This window comes from Phycodurus eques, chromosome 18 (genome assembly GCF_024500275.1).
Source record: "Phycodurus eques isolate BA_2022a chromosome 18, UOR_Pequ_1.1, whole genome shotgun sequence".
Taxonomy (NCBI): domain Eukaryota; kingdom Metazoa; phylum Chordata; class Actinopteri; order Syngnathiformes; family Syngnathidae; genus Phycodurus; species Phycodurus eques.
In genome coordinates, this window is record NC_084542.1 from 9,062,727 (window position 1) to 9,083,227 (window position 20,501).

Consider the following 20,501-nt stretch of genomic DNA (forward strand, 5'->3'; position numbering starts at 1 on the left):
CCCCTGCTGGAGACACTCGGCGGTACGAGGCAGTACATAACCTGAAGGCATGCAGGCCAAGACTCTGGAACTTATGCTTCCCGCAAAATCAAATATTTATGTCCTACAGCAAAACACTAGTATTTAGTTTCATCACTTTTGCGACTAACGTACAAGGTTTTACCAGGGAAAACCTATGCGCAAAAACTTTGCAGGGCAACAATATGAGAAGCAATAAGGAACTGCAGTGGTACCTTGATTTACAAGTAAGCTAACTTATGCGGTTCTCAAGTTAGGAGCCATTTCTTGGGCAATTTTTATTTATTTAGTTAGTTAGTTAGCTTTGTTTTGTAACACAAAATTTAAGATACAAGCTTGCTTCAGATACACCTCCACACGAGTGAAGTGACAAATTATTTAAAATGTACTTGTTTTTTTTTAATTTATTAATCTAATTAAATATTGGTATGTTTATTTAATTTAAATAATAAAATATAAAAAATGTTAAATAATTTTATGTGATATTTTTGATTGAAAATTGGTAAAATAATTTACTGTAAATTATAAAACACTATAATACTACACTATATATATATATATAATACTTTTGTAAATACATTTGTTATACTAAATTAATAAAAACTAATAATAATATATTATATAATATAATTTTAATTGTATTGTTAAATAAATAAACTGTTTTAAATAGATTACAGGCGGCTCGGTGTCCGACTGGTTAGCGCGTCTGCGTCACAGTTCTGAGGACCCGGGTTCAATCCCCGGCCCCGCCTGTGTGGAGTTTGCATGTTCTCCCCGTGCCTGCGTGGGTTTTCTCCCGGCACTCCGGTTTCCTCCCACATCCAAAAAACATGCGTGGTAGGTTGATTGAACACTGTAAATTGCCCATAGGTGTGAATGTGAGTGCGAATGGTTGTTTGTTTGTATGTGCCCTGCGATTGGCTGGCAACCAGTGCAGGGTGTACCCCGCCTCCTGCCCGATGATAGCTGCAATAGGCTCTAGCGCGCCCGCGACCCTTGTGAGGAGAAGCGGCTCAGAAAATGGACGGATGGATGAAATAGTTTACATGTACTTTTGTTTTAAACTCATCTACAAATGAGCTGGCCCATCTGTCCACTTTAAAAAAAAAAAAAAAAAACGTGACCTCTGAGCACAAAAGTTTACCCACCCCACTTGATCACGGAATGAATAAAACTCTCAAGTCAAGAGACAAGTCGATACAGTATTTTTCTTTTTTTGATGGTTGTGATTGTGATATTTTAAGACAAATAGACCTAACCCACAAAGTTCAAACCAAAAATACTACAAATACACGTTTTTTTTTCTCTGCCGCGCAGATGGAATCAAGGCTCAACGACGCTGAACAAACAAGACTACAGTCGCCTATTGTTTGAAGAAGACATTTATTTGCACGTCAGTTAGGCCACCTGCTACATTAGCTGTGTGGCGCTGCTTTCTAATTCTTTGTTGGCCGTGTTCAAGAGAATGTTGCAAAAATAAATAAATAAATAAACGGGCAGGTCAGATGTAATCTTCATTGAAATCGAGGTAAAACAACACGCCCATGATAAAACACCTGCGGTAAATCAACGATCGAGCTGTTCAGACCATGTTTTGCTTTGACTTGTGATTAAAAATTTGGGATATGAGCTTTGAGGACTGGATATTTGAACACAAATGGTGCAGCAACACACATAGACAAACAATATAACAGTCATATACTCTTTATCCTCTCCGAAGAATGACTGATATGACTGCAGCTTACTGAGAAGCTGTGACTGTCTCCATGTAAATCTGTATGGCTGTATTATACTGTATATACGGTATTATGCTGGTCCTTCTGGTGTGCCTGACTGGGCCACCGGGGACAGTATAATAGACATGCAGACATGAACAAAGAAGACTTTAACAACTACTGTGAGTCACTCAGTGACTGCAATAATATTAGTCGTTTTTTTTGCAGAGGATAAAGAATACAGTATTCCCTCTCCATCACTAGGCGCGTTTTTATAGCATTTACAACACTATTTTTGTATTGTCTTTAAACACACTAAAAATAATACAAACACATTTAAACACAATACAGTATATTGAGAGAGAGAGAGAGAGAGCGAGAGCGAGAGAGAGAGAGAGAGACCAATGAGTAACACAAATGTTGTACAAACAGTATATAAAAATACTGTAATAACACTTACAAAAAAATCCACGATATAGCGGGACCGCAAAGTGTGAACCGCAATATTGTGGGGGGTTACAATATATGCCAGTGTATTGTTACATTGTCTTTTTTGACGTGTTGCGTCACTGTTTGTGTTTAAATATCTATTGCTTAAAGCGCGATAACACTGCAATATAAACGCCGTTCGTTAGCCCATCCTACAGCATTTGCCATTCTGTTAGCATTAAGCAAGTGGACTTACAGGCCAAGTTATGTGGCTGTCGTGAATACACAACATGTAATTGTCTTTGTTTCATGTTTAGTTTGACAGTAAACTTAACTGGGACTGGCATTAAACAGCTTGAAGCCATTTTGTGATGAATTACTGCCGGCCAAACTGCCGCTTGTTGTGTGAGCTGAGTTGAGTTCAGCGCCACAATACAATAGTCGAATCTCAATTTTTGCTTGCGAGTCAAAGCGAAAAAAAAATCGGTCGAAAAACTCAGAGCTCGGGTCACTCGTATCAAGGTAGCATTGCACATGCAAATAAATGGGATATAGGCACTAAATGAGAATTGGCCACTTTGAATTAACAGCCCTCCGACGGTGTCGTTTTACCGAAGCGTTGCAGTTTATGTGCTTAACGAGAGTTGAATGGGCACTGCCGCTTCCACACCGCAACACAGTCAGGCTGGTATTCTCTGCGGACCAGTACATGGAGTCACCAGCATTCTCCCTTTAATGGTGACAAGGACTCGCCGTCCATTCAGTAACAGCAGCCTGTTCCCGCTCGCTCCCAAACGACTGCTTTTAGGCCATCAGGCTTAGGCTATCGCGCTCAGATGTCCGCATGAACAACCCTGCTTTGAAACCTTTTTATAACCCATTCATCATCGCCTCATTTACAACGGCGGATCCTGGTCGCCATTGTGGTCGGAGAAAGAAGACGAGCGCGACGCGGGTCCGGCGGCAAGTCTGCTGGGATGCGGGAGCAATTAGCTGCAGATCCTCTGAAAGGCAGCGCGGCGACAGGATACTCTGTCTTGTTCTCCCAGGAGAAACGGTGATCCAGCCCCGGCTGCCACCGAGCTAACGGAGATCCGCTTTGTCCGGATACACCCCGCACGCAACAACTGTGAGTCAGTGCCGGTGTGAGCGTCACAATTGGAGAGGTGGAGAGTGTTGTCGTGTGTTTGTCTTACACAAGTAGCTATTAGGCAGACACAACTGTGGATGATTTGCACAAAAAGGCCCTTGGTGGATGTTTAGTATGACAACAGGAGCCTTGGTTTCTGTAGTAACGGCGTTTACACTCAGTCGATGTCTAAAAAAAATAAAATAAGAGGCAGGCCCTCATGAATAAACATGCGGGCAACATATGGCCGAGGGAAAACAACACACTCAATCTTCAAGCTCGTCGTTTTGCACTCTTCCACGAGCCCACTCACACATATGGTCAGTCGCACAAACACACAAGTAAATCTTCCTCACAACATCAACCGCCCCACTAGCCTCATTTCACTAACTCTCAAGGGATGGGGGGAGGGGGGGGAGGGGGGGGGCGGGGAGTGTCTGACATGCACACACCTGAGGCAGCCAGGATTTAATGCAAAGAAGATGAACAAAAGAGCCACAAGCAAGTTTTAAGACAGAACAATGGAAGCAGCTTTACCTGCTAACTGCAATTGAGCTGTTTAGGGATGGAACAGATTAATAAAAATATAGTAGTCGGCACTTTGCAATGAAAATAATGTATTTACAGATGTTATGCATTTAAAATATATATTTTTATTGAACAAAAGCAACAATAAAATCTTTGTTTCATATTAAACATAAAAACAAAAGTATTTGACATGCGGTTGATCCTTGCTTTACTGCCTAGCTGTTTCTCCAGTGTTAGTGTAACCTGCATTATATCTAAAACATAAAAAAATTGTTCAGTCATGATTAAAGAAAATATTTCTATGCAAAAAAACTTTTAGGTGGTTCATCACGGGCTGTGTGTATCCTCGAAATGTCCTCTGACGGGACCGCCACATATCGAGACTCCCGAGTATCTATCTGATCTGGTTTAACTATTGGAACTCCAAATAATTTTAACGTATAGAGTGGACTTAGCACCAAGCCTTGTGGAAAGCTAGTAGCTTTCCACTGTAATGCCAGGCAATTTTGACATTCATGTTTAGTATACTACAAAAATTGAAGGACTTAGTAGTGATCCTTGTGGAACGCCACTAGTATCTACAACGGGGGTCCGTTACTACGGCAGGAAAGTAACCTGAATTTGTTCCTAAGTCGAAATGTGGCGTAGTTCGTCACTAACGTAGAAGTAAAATCATAATTGCAGTTAATATTTGTATGAAAAAAACTATAACCATAAAGATAAAAGAATCAAATTAAATCATTAAGTGTCGCTGTAACTGAGCGTGCTTTCTCAAACGATCTGCATTCACACAGACCTGCAAAAATAACAGAAAACGTTGTAATGTGCATGTCAGGCCAGTAGTGGCCGATGGTGCATTGTTCAGCCAGTGTTTCAATTAGCCATCGTTGTTTGAAATTGTAGGAATTGGCAATTGAATTCATTATTAACATTGAATTCATCAATTCCGCAAATTCCGGTGGAATTTTGACTGAATGATTTAATTGATTATCCCGAGTGTGTACGTGTTGAAAATGGACTCTTCGTTGATTGTGCTGGTACTGGCTACCACTTTCAGCTTACCCCCTCTTATTTCACCTTACTTGGTATTTTTCGTTTGCTATTGTAAATATCAATGGCAGGCTGTGCATTTGGTAGCTGGGATAGCAAGCTGTCCTGACCTGTCGCCATCATGGAAACAACCAATCCTATGCAAAAATGCAATACAACAGCATGTACATCATCAGGACCAAGTCGAAGTTATTATTTATCTAATGATGTGACAAAAACAAACATTTTTAAGAAGTACATCATACTCACCAGATATGCGGTTTTTAAATGTAAAAATGTGTGCACACCGCAACAGACATCTTTTGCTCGTCGAAGTTGGCTGGAACATGTTTTGCTCTTATCAACCAATCAGAGGATGAAAAGATGCTGAGTGGGAATTTGCAACCTGATCAGTTAAAGATCCGATTGCAAATTGCTGTTATAGTTTAGGTCACATGGGCCAGCACCACTGAATGCCCTGGGTAGGTTAGATTGACATGGCATCACATCGAGGCTGAAATCTGATTGGACCCAAAAAAAAATCTCTCAGTACAGCTAAGAGAAACATTATGAAATGAAGAGAATATATTGTTTGGAATCAATCAATACAATTTCATGAAACTGAATTTGAATCTAGGTTGTAAATGTAGGTCAGTGTTTAGCCTACCACTAGCAAATATTGAACAGGTTTAACATTTAAGACCATTTTCTGTGCAGAAAACCCACTTTAAACACACACCACACAACAATATAATCATTTTAGGATAAGCTTTTAGAGCGCTCCAACAATCTGTGCTCAAAATCTATCCCAAATATCAGTATGTGTGTAGCCTGTTTAAGGAGGGGAGGGGGAGAAGGTTACAGCAAAAGTAAGATTGACATTTGAATCGACATGTAAACAGTGAAAGACGCACGAGTACGCCGCGACTTCTGACTCATCAACGCCTCCACACATCGCCGCGCACCACAAAGCATCGCGGACGCAAACGCAAGCCGACGCTCTCCCACACCGAAAGCTCTTTGTCTGCCGGTTGGCTGCAGCCAAACCGAGGGCGTGGAAACACGCGAGCCTTCCTTACTGTCCACATTGAGCTCGCCATTCATCTATTAAAAAAAAAAAAAAAAAAAAAAAAAGAACCCCAAGAAATAAGGACACAATTATTTGTGCTTTACACTAACTATGCATGTGTGTGTCCTTAAATGTGCACTTCCAAATGACATTGATGAAGAATGCTGTTAAGTTACCAATATTTACAAAGGTAGCGATTCCTGTCCTGTGCTCTTATTCTGTAGGACAAAACACACCACTTCCGGTAGTGGAAGTCGCTTAATTTTACCAATCAATACGCTTTACTTTCAGAAATAAACATCACGTAAAAATACCCTAATCATGCAACAAGGCACTTACAGTGTAATTATGTGTTGTTATTCATTTCGTCATTGACGCACACAGTCGAACGAAACTATGTGGCACACGCTACTGCCTCGGTTACACTTTCTGCTTTCGGCCAGTGAGCGTGACGTCACTGCCCATGCACAGGCCACGTGAACTGGACTGCTCAAATCACAAACACTAATTACAAACGTAATCAATGCTTAAGGCACCTATAGTAAATCATAGAGATGAATGTATTATTTTGAAATGTACTAAAAAGTAACATACCATCTGCACAGTATTTAGGCAGTGGTTCTTTCACATAACACTACAGGGAGCCCGTGTACAACTCGAGGTACTACGAGTACCACACTGAAAATCACTGCTAAAGGCAATATGACACAAAAATGGTGTCCCAAAAAGCCCCCCGCCCCCTCCACACACACACACACACACACACAAAAAAAAAAATTTTCAGAACCAATCATCCGATTTTCAAAATTATTGTTGCATTGGACTGTGTGAGGAGGTTAGGGTACCTGAGGAAAACCCATGCAACCACGGGAAGAACACACAAACGCCACACGGGAAAACCTGGATCTGAACCCAGAGCCACAGAACTGTGAGGCAGATTTAAAAAAAAAAAAAAAAACACAACAACAACACTTCCTCATCTCTACTGGCATGCATAATCATGACCAGAGCGGGCCTCTCATCTTCCGTCAAGCTATGCAAGCGTTTAATAAGATTACCTTCAGGGATGCGCTGAGGAGTAACATCATCCCTTCTAAACAACATGACGCTCATATCATTCCTATCAGTGCTGAAATGAAAAGGAGAGGGTTTTATATAAAAAAAAAAAAAAAAAAAAAAAAAAAAAAAGCTGTACAAAACAGCTTAAATCCCTCATGGATTTTTCATGAAGGCTTTTTGTGTGCTCAATGCAGATGACCATTTCCTCGCCTTTCAAATATGCGCAGATACATGAAGCCTATCAGCCTGAGGCGGGTCACTGACGCATTAATAATTCATACAGTGAATAAGAGCTGTCGTGGGCGTGTGTGTGTGGAAACCTAATAACACCTGCTGGACCAAGCACTTGTTTTCATATTTCAACCTCCATTTATTTGAATCAAAAAAAGAGGGGAATAAAAACAAGATCAGGGTCAATAATCCACTCAACGGAAATACAAAAATAAAGGAATACATTTTTTTTTCTTTTTAACACACATCCATTGCTGTGGAGCAGGATGGCTGTAGGGTGACAATACATTAATATTGTCATATATGGCAAGAAGAGGGATTGCTTTTTGAATAAGCCAAAAATGCTTCTTTTTTCTCTCTCTCTTTTTCGTTATTAATTAGGCAGCTTATGTGTGACCATGAGGGGAACTCTTAAAGGTAACAGTAAAAAATAGAAGGTGGACTCTCGCTCTCAAATCCCCCCCAAACAAAAAAAATATGAAATAAAATAAAAATCCAACATCCAGCCGGAGATTCGAGGCAAAACCAAGCCAGTCATGAGGGGGAGCAGTTTTTTGTTTTTTTGTTTTTTTTCTTTCGTGGGGTGGGGGGCGGAGTCTTGTTTACACGGTTCCACATTCCACAACAACACAGCGTCTGCGGTCTTTGAACGCATCACGGCGAGGTCCAAACCCTACAGGGTAGGGTCGATATCAAACGGAATCCCTGATCACTCCTTGCTCCTGGAGGATCCCGCTGGCGTCCAGCCGCCGCCTCTCCCGGATCATGTCCTCCAGGCTGCGAAAGACCAGCGTGTGCACGCCCCTGCCGGCCAGGTGCACCTTGAGGAAGTACTGCTGCTCGGCCGAGTGCGCCTCGCCGCCGGCCTTGAACTCCCGCTTGCCGAAGCGGCACCACGCGGCGAAACTTTCCGAGTTGGTCCAGCAAATCTCGTCGCTGCGCAAGCCCACGTGGCCCGCGGCGTTCTGCACCACCAGGTCGGCGGGCAGCGGCCGGTAGCGGTAGCGGCCGTTGGCGATCCTCCCGCGGCGGCCGTTGCACACGTCGAGCAGACCGTCCCGCCGGATCTCGCCCTTGTGCAGGTGGACGACGCGGCCGCCGGGCTCGCACACCGCCCAGTGCGGCGGCTGCGCGGCGGCCACCAGCTCCAGCAGGTCGCCCGGCTTGCACACGCCCAGCAAAGTTGCGGCCGCGTACACGTCCAGGTCGTCGTCCTCGCGCAGCTTGGAGAAGATGCACTCGTGCGCGCGGAACGCAGAGTACTCCAGCTCGCTCAGGGAGAAGGGCCCCCCCGGTCCCGCGTCCTCCTCGTCGGCGGGGCTGTGCTCCTTAATGCCGAAGCCGCAGGCGGACGGCGTGCTGCGCTCGTCCGCCTCCTCCTCCTCGTCGGAGAAGAAGTAGGCGACGCCGACGCGCAGCTCGTCCTTCTCCAGCCCGGACGGGTCCCCCGTGGGCAGCTCGCTGTAGTTGAGGTGAGTGATCCGGTCCAGTTGGTTTCCCATCAAGGACCCGGCAAGGCAGAGGCATGGACTGCGGTGTCTGCATGGGAGGACACGCCGGAGGAGGCACAGAATGAGGCGTCGCCGGTGCACAAATGTTACGCACGTCAACAAAGACGCTCGAGACGCGGAGGGAATACGACAGCTTGCTCGAGTGCACAAAAGCAGCTTCTTTTACGCACGAAAACACCAAAAGAGAATACCTGTGCGCCCCCCGAGGCAAGTGCTTAAATATCCTCCACTTCCATGAGTGCGTCCTCGTTCCTCTTCCACTTGTTTCCACCCCCCCCCCCCCCACAAGTTTTTGCGTCTGCGGCTGGGGTCCGCGCCTGCCAACGCTTCCCCACCTCCGGCGTCCGCGGCATTTAAGGAACCCGGCATGGTCCCTCCCCCTCCTCCCGGTGTTAGTGGACCGCGCAGCGCAGTTCCGCTCGCCGGCCAGCCAATAGGTAAACTCGGTGGAAAACGTTATCCAACGACGCCGTCCAATTGGCCGTGTGGCTGCTGTAGGAGGTTGTTACCGTGGAGCGTGTGTGTCTGTGTGTGTGTCACATAGCTGTGGAAATTCTTAACAAGAGGGAGCTGGGGTCCATCAAGTCACTGGCAGTCGTAAAGAGCGTGAGAAACCACAGCAAATGACACTCAGGTTGTGTTCTTTGAGGTTACCACTGTATGGCCAATACATACCACACATGGCGAATTTAAGAGGGTTTCCCAACCTTTGGTGAGCCAAGGCACATATTTTACATTAGAGGGGGGAGGGGGGGGGGTGACGTCGCAGAAGGTATATAAACTGTAGAGTCAACTCTGATATGCAGGCATGTGCACACATAGCCACTTGGTGGTGGTCAAGCACCTCTCCTTTTGGCCTGGATTGTTGTTATTATCCATCCATCCATCCACTTTCTGAGCCGCTTCTCCTCACTAGGGTCGCGGGCATGCTGGAGCCTCTCCCAGCTGTCATCGGGCAGGAAGCGGGGTACACCCTGAACTGGTTGCCAGCCAATCGCAGGGCACATAGAAACAAACAACCATTCGCACTCACGCCTACGGGCAAATTTAGAGTCTCCAATTAATGAATGTTTTTGGGATGTGGGAGGAAACCGGAGTGCCCGGAGAAAACCCACGCAGGCACGGGGAGAACATGCAAACTCCACACAGGCGGGGCCGGGGATTGAACCCGGATCCTCAGAACTGTGAGGCTGACGTTCTAACCAGTCGCCCACCGTGCCCCCCTAAAGGACAAGGGGGGGGGGGTTCGGGCGGGCATCGATCCGGCAAGCCCCGACACACCGAGCGAGCGCCCCTACCGCCTGAGCTAACTCCTGCCCCGTTGTTATTATTATTATTATTATTATTATTATTTAATTATTTTTTGGGGGGGGCGGGGGGGGGGGGGCAGGAATGGATTAATTGCATCTCCATTTCAATTCGGAAAGATGATTTGAAATACAATTGTTTTGCATTACAGTCATGGAACAAATTAAACTTGGATCTCAAGGCACCACTGTATTCCACAAATTGACAACATGTAAGGGATATTATATATTGGCAGAGTACAACCTGAACACAACATTGATGGCAAGATCAATTCCTTTGTTTTTGTTGTACACTGAAGACATTTGGTTTTCAGATAAAACGAATAAAAACTGTCTTGAAATGAGCGTTTACAACCAACTATGAGAGTTAGCATGTCTACAATTAGTGAAATGCATACTATAGACTTGCTACCAAGTCAGCTAACATGGCTAACTAGAATGGCTATCATCAGCTCGTCTCCACGCTGACGTTTTACTTCGCATAGAGGAGATGAGCAGAGAACTAACTACTCGTTTTCTGAGAAATAAGTACTTTTTCAGTTGTACTACATTTGCATTTCATCTCTAAAAAAGTTGAGTTCTATATGCCAGTTGTAAGACAAGTGTCCGAGGACCCGTGCACCAGGTGGCCTCAGTCACCGATTCTGCAGGTGGCAAAAGTTAAAGCCTGGAGGGAGGTCTGCACTCTTTGGTGCCCCGTGCCTCACTTACCAAACGACGACACTGTGTGGGTGTTTTTCCTCATCTGTCATTGCGTGCTGCAGCCTGAAGGGGAGGGGCCGAGGACAAGTGTGTGTGTGTGTGTGAGAGAGAGGGGTGATAGTGTGTGTGAGCAAGTGTGTGTGTCTGATTGTGTGAAGGCAGCACCGAAACAACAAAGTCCACACGGAGATGATTCCAAAGTCTGTAATATTTGAGCTCCGTCGGATGTTGTGTCAGCCCCAAATGCAACACCCATCAAATTTGAGCCGAGGACCCACTGTTGCATGCATAATGTAGTGTGCGCTTTCATATTGTGCATGCCACATGAACGCGGGTGCACTGGTTTTCATCTGCGCTGCCCAGGGCAGATCGCTATCCTGCTATTTGTACCACACTTGGTGCTTTCTCTCCTTACCTCCTCATCACAAATCTGTTCCTTTTCTCCTTTCTCCTCACAGTTGAGCTCGGGAGTAGCTCTCCCAGATGTCGGGATAGGCGACATGTAACACAGTCCTTAGTCTTTGTTTCCAGCGGTGGCAGGCAGAAAGGAGAGGGAGCTGTTTGTGAGGTGATCACTGGACGCACACACACGTACAAGACAAACGCATCCACTCATCTCTGCTCTCGCGGCCCCCTTCCTGTATTTACACTTGCGTCAGAGAGCACTGGCCTGCATACTGAGTCGTCGTTAGTTACTGTGTAGCTGTAAACAGAGTTCTTGTTCGAGTGCTGTGTAATGACAGCAAATGAGAGAGTTGCACCACAAAGTTCATGGTCACTAAATAAAGTGAATGGACAAAACCCATCATAAGCCTCAAAAGCAGTGGATGGATTGTGGTCATTTCTAACAATCTATTCTGTTTGTTTGGTAGCATTTCTTTGCTTCCAATATCCTGTATGTGGATGTTAAGTTTTTTTTTTGGGGTCCAATAAGATTCCAGCTTCTGTGTTGCTACAGCAATAATCTGCCTTCAGAATCACGAGTGCCGGCCGATATCATTCAAACTATATTAGAAATGGGACTGTTTCTTTAACAAATCAGATTTTACATTTATTTTTTTTGGTTAGTCCGAGCAAAACTTGTTCCACCCAACTTCGGTTCGCAAAACACATCTGGAGCGATCATAATTTAATAATTAGCATCACTTGTGAATATGATGTTTTAAATAATGTTTTTGTTTCTGTCATGTTATTTGATAAATAGTGATTGCGAACTGCTCCAGATGTACGTGGAATAGTTACTTCCTGTTAAATTGCATTTTTGTATAGTGATTGCTTTATCTATCTATCATCTATCTGTAATTTGAAAGCAGTGATTTTTTAAAAGAAAATCAGTCGGTCAAAATCAGTCAGTTTTCGATAAAATTACAGAGCATTACTCTTTCTAAAAAAAAAAAAGCTAACATGTACTTCTAACATATTGTCGCTTTTGGGCAGAAACTTCGTATGTCCAAGTATGGTCAATTTAATATTTTTGACAAAAATCGTTACTATTCATGTGTTCCCATGTCATCTGTTATTTTTACACATTATTAACCAATTGAAAGTGTTGAAAATAGCTCAAGAACAAATCTATGAACTCTTTTGAACGCTCGACTGTCTGAGAAGTGTCGTAAAGCTCCGCCTCTTCCCGCTCTCAACGGGAGCCTTGTGGCATTATGTCGTCTCAAGATTGAAAATCTTTTTTCAGACAATGACAAGTAAAATAGTTGGGCTAGCTACATTTAGTTTAGCCCGTTTTGTTAAAAATGGATTGCTGTAATGCTTCGGTGCAGAAGGAACTGGTCAGCCACGAACTAAGTGCGTACAGACTCATTTCTATCTAATAAACTGCTTAGTCAGCTTGCATCAGTCATAGCACTAAGACCTTCGAGAAAGTGTTTGAGTAGTGATGAACAGCGAGGTGTTTTGATTTGCACTGTAAAAAAATACAAGCACGATTATACCGTTGTCTCCCCTTTAATTGAGAATTGCAGTAATGTTTACACGGAGCTCTTTAGGCGTCCCACCAGGCAGTCCCGTACGGCCTCAAGCTGTTCGGAGGAGTCTGGCGAATCGACTGGGCGGGAAATTGGAAAAGTTGTGACACGCCAACATTTTCTTTTTGCCAACAAGAGAAATTGACTTGGCAAAATGTCCTCCGTGGAACACCAGCTCCCAAAAGTCTCATACATACCGAACACTAACAACAAATGTGCGGGTGGTCATCATGAAGCGTGACTCATTGTCAGGGAGCAGAAATGGAAAGTTCACCCAGTCCTTTTCTGGCTGACCACCTTATGCTGAAGTAGATGAATGTTCGACAAAGCATCCCTCTTACAGAATTTTAAAAACACTTTTGTGTGTGTGGTTGCAGCCTCCCATCTGCGTGTGATTGAAAAGCAGCTCCTCTGTCAGTCGGTCGGCTCTTATCAGCTTTCCTCAGACTGTGTGACGCATTCAGGAGGGCCTCGGCTGACGCATCGGAAGCCCATCGACGTGGCCTCGAATGCGGAATTCTTCTCCGTCTCCCTGCCTCATTGCTACTATAACCGAGATGCCAAGTGTTCCGATTTCGCCGTATTTTGTTACGGGCAGTTGCCATATGTTCCGCTGTTCCAAACAAGTTGAAAATGTTCCTGAGAGGAACTTTTACTCGCTAAGTTTACTCGGGGCTAGAGCGGTACGATATCACGAAATACAGTGGTGCGTTGAGATACGAGAAGCAAAGACAATTACACTTTGCGTATTTAAAACGACCACATAGCTTAGCTTTTAGTCCCCTGGCTTAATGCTAATGCTAACATGGGCAATGATTGGCATCGATGTGGCTGCGTTATAACCCTTTAAGCAACGGCTATTTAAACACAAACAGTGCAGTGACACATGTAGACAGACAACATAACGGTGCTCACAGACATATACTGTTTTCTTTATCCTCTGTGAAGAAGAGCCATGTGAATCCCAGATGTAGGTTGGAAACGCCCTGCTGCAGTATGATTGACTGCGACATCCAGGCAAGAAAGTAAGTGTGACCTATGAATTAGCTTTTATACTACCCTCAGGTGGTCAAGGGGCACGCAACAGAATGAGCAGCACAATGTGCATTGAATTGAGTGAGAAAATGTGACAAGAACGGTTGAATACTTTTAAATTCTATTGAATTGTCATGACTGCATGTGTTGCATTTTTTTCTGATTAAAAACACATTGCAATATTTTTTCTTTAGGTTTTTTGCGGGAGGCTGCAACGTATTAATGGCATTTTCATTCTTTTCAACGGGAAAAGATTGGTGGAGTTACAAGTGTTTAGAGTCATGAGCTTGAAAAAAATGGTCAACCGTACGATATAACCCTCTCTCATTTTTGTTATTTTGATGTGTGGGGTGTGGCGTTAGCTGTGTTGCTATGCTAATGTAGCGTCCGAGACAGTAGCACAACAGTCGCCTTTATATGATGTGTTCCTTGTGCCTCCCTTTCCAGGACATGAGCAATCACCCTATGCTTAATCCAACTGTTACACGAATGTAACAGTTGGGTTACATGTAGAGTATGTTCATTTTTTGGGTCAGTTTTAGTCGTGTATTCTAAAATGTCACAAGGACGCCGCAATGCTCGACCAATGTCTTCCCCTACATACATTTCATCAATAACGACCATATTTGCCTCGCCCGCTACTCTCCCCTCATTTAATTTGAGCTTTAGTGGCATGTATCAGACTCCGTGGCTGTGCTTGGACAGGTCCATTGGTATGCAAGCTGGCGTTCACAGAGGGGAAGGATAAAAGTGCTAATCAGTGCCAGTGAAGCAACTCGAGTCCCAGAGCACAAATGTGCCGACATCAGCAGCGCCGCCAGACCATGTGTGTTATTGCCAAGCCAGAGTCAGCCGTGTCAAAAGAGGTCGGACGGAGGTCACTGTCTGCGACTCCAAATGTTATGACTGCGCGACGTTAGCGAGGACAAATTGTCCTGAGCGGAGTCATTGGATGCACTTGCGTGAATCACATCTAGTACGACCTTGGACACTCCGGGCCATATGCGCCGCTCACTTGCAACTAGAGTGAAATTGATGGAAGCGTCAAGGAAAATAGGGAATCTAGAAAGCTGATAAAAACGGGTTGGCATCAAATTGCATGCTCTCGCCATTAAAGCTGGGTCAAAGAGAGGAATTAATATTCATGAATTCAAGTAAAAAAAAAAAAAAAAAAAAATGGACCTTCAGATGCCAATTTTAGACCTTCCACAGGGAAAAGTGCAGCAGTATAGCGCTCAATCACTTTTATAACTTGTTCAACATGAAAATGGACTTGATTTTATTTTGTCTTGAGTGAAAGCCTGCGAAAAAGGATTACATATATTTTCAGCAGTTAAAATGTTCAAGCCTTGATTTTGGTTCATTTGCATTCAACTGGAACACATTCTAAACGTAAAACACCGCTCACACAAAACACGCTACCGTTTGGTCAAGGGGAGCACGAGAAGCTAAAGCGGGGCAAGTGCATACCGATTATCGGGACAAATTTGAGAATTTTCCACTAGTCCTATCAAAGTCAGCAAACACAGATGACTCTGAAAGGGTAATCCTGAGCGATTATCATAGGGTGTGGGGCGTGTTAAGAGGAATTTCCATGCAGGGGGCGCCAATTAAATTTCTGGTCAGTGCCCGAAAACTCAGCCACTGCTGGTTCCAAGCACGGATTAAAAAATGGGCGGGTTTTGTCAGGAAGGGCTCCAGCATTGAACCTGTGCCAAATGAATCATGTGAGTGACTTGCTGTGATGACCCCTGACTGGACAAGCCGAAAAGTCACAACAACAACATACTGTAAAAATCTGTGGACTTAGTAGCACACCTTGTGAAACACCGCTAGTATCGACCTACATGAGGTCTTCAGTTTACGATGGAGTTGTTCTTTAACCTATGCTACCGCAGTAGTAAAGCGTTGATTACAGTAATTAGCTATATAGAAAACACTTCTAGGCATAAATATTAAACAATCAAATGAAGCAGTAAGTATGGAGAAGTGTCTTTTTGTGCTGAGTGATCACGTATTCTTACCTTGCAGTGCTAACTGGTTCATTGCACGCTGTTCTTAAGTTCAAAACTGCGTATTTCTGGAATATTGTAAATCAAAGCTATCTATCCGTCTTATGGTATTTAGCCTTTGTACTGTAATGAGGAGTAATTTTGACATTGATGTAGAGTAGACCCTAATATTGAGCCTAGTGGAACCCCACCTGTATCTATTTACTTAGTATAGTGTATCGTATAAATCAGATGCAGGGCTGAATACCGATCCCAACGGTTCGAGGTGTGCAAATTGGTTTTAAGAAAGTGAACAGTTCATGTGTTATGTACTTGCCGTTGTTATAATCATTCAAATTGGCCAAATGTGGTGTGGGTCAATGTTGTTGGACAAAGGTGGTGTGCAAAATTTACAACAATATTTTAACTTATTTCATTGTGACTCCTGTGTTAGCTCTGATCTAAGCCGTCGTCCTTTGGAATGCTTTTGGAGCCATGTGACCGCAATGTTTCTGTGTGGCCCCGTCCCCTGCGTGACTCGCCGGCCTAATCTGCCATCAAACAGTCCCACGGACCTTTGCCTCCTGCAATGGCTGCCCACTCCTCATTAGTCCGCGTGTGTGACAATAGGTGTGATGTAGAGGGATGAAATCAGAGGCCAGGTGGAGTTATGTTCATATCACACACACACACAGACACACACGAAGCACACCATGATGAATAAATGGGGAGCGCAGCATTGCGGGAATTGTTTCCTTTGTGGTAGAGTTGCAATGTTTACAATGCAATTTCCCTTCGGGGCCCCCTAATATGTCACTCTAATAAAATCCCCCTCTCAGCCTTGCCGAGAGAGTGAATTTATGAGGCGGATGTGTGCTCAAGCCTCAGCTGTCATGCGCATGTTCATAATGCAATTTATTTAGTCCGTTCATTCCTCACCCGTCTATGTTTAACTTCGATAAGCAAAGATCTGTTTTTAACCCGGTGGTAGGAAGTCATCCAAAAACATTTATAAAAATAACACCCCCAAACACCTTTTTTTTTTTTTTCCCAAACAAAGGAGATGTATGACATGGTGCTGATATATTCTCTCGCCCTGCCAGCTGTTGCCACTTAGCACTATGCAGCTGTGGTGTTTATGATCAAGCTAAGTAAAACAATCATCGGCGAAATATATATATATTATCCCACATCTGTTCCAGTCGGACGGTTCGCCGGTGTAAAGAGGTTTGCTGGTGCGATGAGAGACCCGCACTGTCTCTTTAGGGCCCTTCGGTGCACAGTGGTGGGTTAGATTATCGGCAGTCTCTATAGGAGGCCGGGGGGTCGCCTCATACCTACACTCGACAATTTAAATGGTTCGTTAATCCTCAACATTTTCTACTGTTTGAGCTTCTTTCCTGCTTTTCTTTTTGAATAGGATTACAGTTATCCCTCACTGATTGCGGGGGGTTGAGATGTTGCCTATATTAATAGTTTAAATCCAAAATATACCTCGAACTATGATTTAAAAAAAAAAAAAAAAAACACATCTTACAACAATTATAGTGGTGCCTTGAGATACAAGTGACCCGAGTTGCTTTGACTTCGGAGCAAAAACTTGACTTGTTTGATGGCAGTAAACTCAGCTCACTTCCCAACAAGCAGCAGTTTTGCAGATAGTAAACAATTCTTCAAAACGTATCAAGCTGCCACTCCCAGTTGAAGTTTACTGTCAACTAAACATGAAACAGAGAGAATTACATGTTGTGTATTTAAAACAGCCAAAATCAGGAATGCTTCAGCTAGCTTAATGCTAACACATAGTGGAAAACACTATTGACAGGCTACCAATTAGCATTGATAGTCCCAGTGTTTTAGCCCTTTAAGCTACCGATGTTTGAACACAAACTAGAGCAGCACATGTAGACAAACAATATCACTCACTGGCACATATTATTTATCCTCTGCAAAACAAAACAACTAATATTATTGCAGCGTAGTAGTGACTGACTGTATTGTACTGCTCCCGGTGGCGAAGGGGGGCACACCCAAAGGAGCAGAAAATGAATTGAATGGAAACATTAAATCATGATGCACAAACTGTTGAATTCTTTACATTCTATTTGATGTTATTACTCAGTTTTTATAAAGTGCAATATTATAGAGTGCTATTTTCCTTATCAAAAACACATTACAATAATTGTTTTATTTTATTTTGGGTGGGAGGCTGGACTGGATTGACATTTTTCATTCATTCCAGTGGTGAAGTATGATTTGAAATATGTGTGTTTTGAGTTATGAGCATGGTCACGGAATGAATTAAACTTGTATCTCAAGGCACCGCTGTATGTGCTCTGTGATTGGATGGGGACCTGTCCAGGGTGAACCCTGCCTTTAGAGAGCCTGATGCGTTGCGCTTAGTAAACACCTGGCGGTCTGCAGTTGAGTAAATAAACACCTCGGGCCACTAGATGACAACAGAATTGTTTTTTTGTTGTTGTTCTCCTATGTAGCGAAATCTGTCTAACCGGCTTGTTGTTCCAATTGAGTCGGTCTTTATCAGCTTACTAGTTCTTTCCTCGTTGACGACAGGAACTGCAATTAAGTCGAACAAAGCTTTTCTTTTTACGCCGAGATTGGAGACATTTCACTTTGTTCCAATCAGCTCAGCAGCTGTTTGTTTGGCTTTTTTTCCCCCTCCAATTTTGTTTCTGATTGGAAAAATTAAAGCGGAGAGTCTCCTGAACCAACACTTACTTTTTACAGCCACACACACACACACACACACACACATGGAAAGGCAATGTTTGTTTAAATTCTGCTTGCCAAATACTGACGCTGTGAAACCCATCAGATCGCTGGGCTTCACATTGTCCTTAGTGTATGTTATAGAGAAAAGTTTGGAAATGAGCACAGTGTCAGTTGAGATTACAGGCCAGACAGTACGTCGATAAGGTGAAGTCTAGCATTCAATGAAATAAAATGGCTCTCTCAAGCGGTGGCACTGAGCGTTAGTCAATACCAGTGGTTGTTTTCTTTCTTTTCTTTTTTTAAAGTACACAATCAATGATTTATAACAGTCACGGAAGTCCAATATACTCGCTGTGCCGGCCGGTGTCATTTGTGACACTGGCACAACTCAATTAACAGAAGCAATGAGACAGCAAACAAGGAAATAAACACCTTGGGGATTGTCTTTATCTTCCATGTCAGTGTGCGAACAAACAATCATAGCTACTGTCTTCTGCTACATTAAGGTTGCCGACGGCGTCGATTACATTTTCGTATTTGGCTGTCTGATTTTTGGCTTGCCGATGCAGCTCACGAAATCTTGCTATTGCGGCAATGGCTGCCCCTACAACAATGCGCACATTCACTGCCAACTGTACTCTGCTTCAAAGCAGAGTTCTCCATATTGCCAGCCGTTTTAGACTGATCTTTCCAGACCCACTTGGTATTGCGTTCTGTGACAATATAAGCACCGAACCTACCAAGACAAAGAGCGTAAACTCTCCTTCACCAGAAAAAAAATCGTTGGGTTCTAGCTTTTTCCATTCTTTAGCTTGCTTGCCGTTACAATAAAATACGTCTACCGTTCCACAAGGCTTGTTACTCAGTCCACAGATGTTATACTCGTAGTTACAGGTGTCAAACTCAAGGCCCACGAAAGCCAATCAGTCTACCTCGTTTCTCGCTAAAATCTGGACAAAAACTGCTAATTGTCTTCACTTTGTCCAACCTTGGATAAGCGGGAAAAAATGGATGGATGGTTTCATAGTTATAGTGGCCTTCCGATGGAAAACTTAACTACAATGTGACCAACGACAAAGAGAGAGAGAGAGATTTTGTTTGTTTTGTTTGTTTCAGTAGGTGTGTCGCAAAATCCCAAGTAAAGTCCAGTTTTTGTGAAAGTTTTATTAGAATTCATCATGGGCCAAAAATGGTATTTTTTAAATGTTTGTTTTTAAATGTAATGTTTTTCAACTTTTTAAATGTTGTTGTGTCAGATTTTTGAACAAAATTGTAGCAAAAAACTTGTGTATGCCTCGTGCGGTGCATAACTCACTAGAAGTTAAACCGAATGAACTTTTCTGTTGGTTGATCACTTGTTTCAAAACAAAACATCTACGTTTTGTTATAAAAGAGCATCGGTGAGAACAGAGCGATAGCCGCTCTGTTCTCACCAATGCTCTGAAATTGAGTTTCATTTTTCATTATAGCAATGAAACTCAATTTCAGGCCGGACAACTAAACAATGAGCTGAAACAGGGAAGTGTTTTGGAAGCGCCAGCGAGCTGGCAAGGTCACACTTCTTCGAGAACTTGAAAAATCGGATTTTCATTCATTATTCATTTTCACCACTAGAAGAAATTATTAAGTGATCGCGCGAGTTCACAAGACTTCGTACCTGTTGACTGCAGCCTCTCGAAAGAAAACGCGCTGGTATGTTTTGTTTTTTTGTCATAGCAAATGTGCTTTCTCTGGTATCCCTGCGGTGGTTGGAAGGCGCTCACAATGGGATTTGTGGTCAAAAAGCTCTCTGGCTCCGTGAGTGATCGCGCAAGTTGGATGTCAGACTCAGAGCCCGGAGTCGATGTTTTATTCCAGACACGGCTCGGGAATCTAGCTTCTCTCCTTCTCTCTCAAATGGTAGTGCAGTGACCTTCGCTATTCCCAAAAATCTGCAGATAACTGTCAGCAATTATAATAGCATTGGAAAAAAGAACAACTTCCAATCCATTTAATTGTTATTATGATATGTTTCTATAAATCACAATATTATAGAA

The 20,501-nt window shown here is 43.5% G+C and overlaps 1 protein-coding gene across 1 annotated transcript; it reads right to left on the reverse strand.

Moving 5' to 3' along the window:
• Nucleotides 1–7,260: 7,260 nt before the first annotated feature.
• Nucleotides 7,261–9,034, reverse strand: lratd1 (LRAT domain containing 1). The gene is made up of 2 exons (XM_061704530.1): nt 8,910–9,034; nt 7,261–8,746 (listed from the first exon to the last, which is right to left on the reverse strand). The coding sequence occupies exon 2, from the start codon at nt 8,707–8,709 to the stop codon at nt 7,900–7,902; it is 810 nt and encodes a 269-aa protein (XP_061560514.1). The 5' UTR covers nt 8,710–8,746; nt 8,910–9,034; the 3' UTR covers nt 7,261–7,899.
• Nucleotides 9,035–20,501: the final 11,467 nt, after the last annotated feature.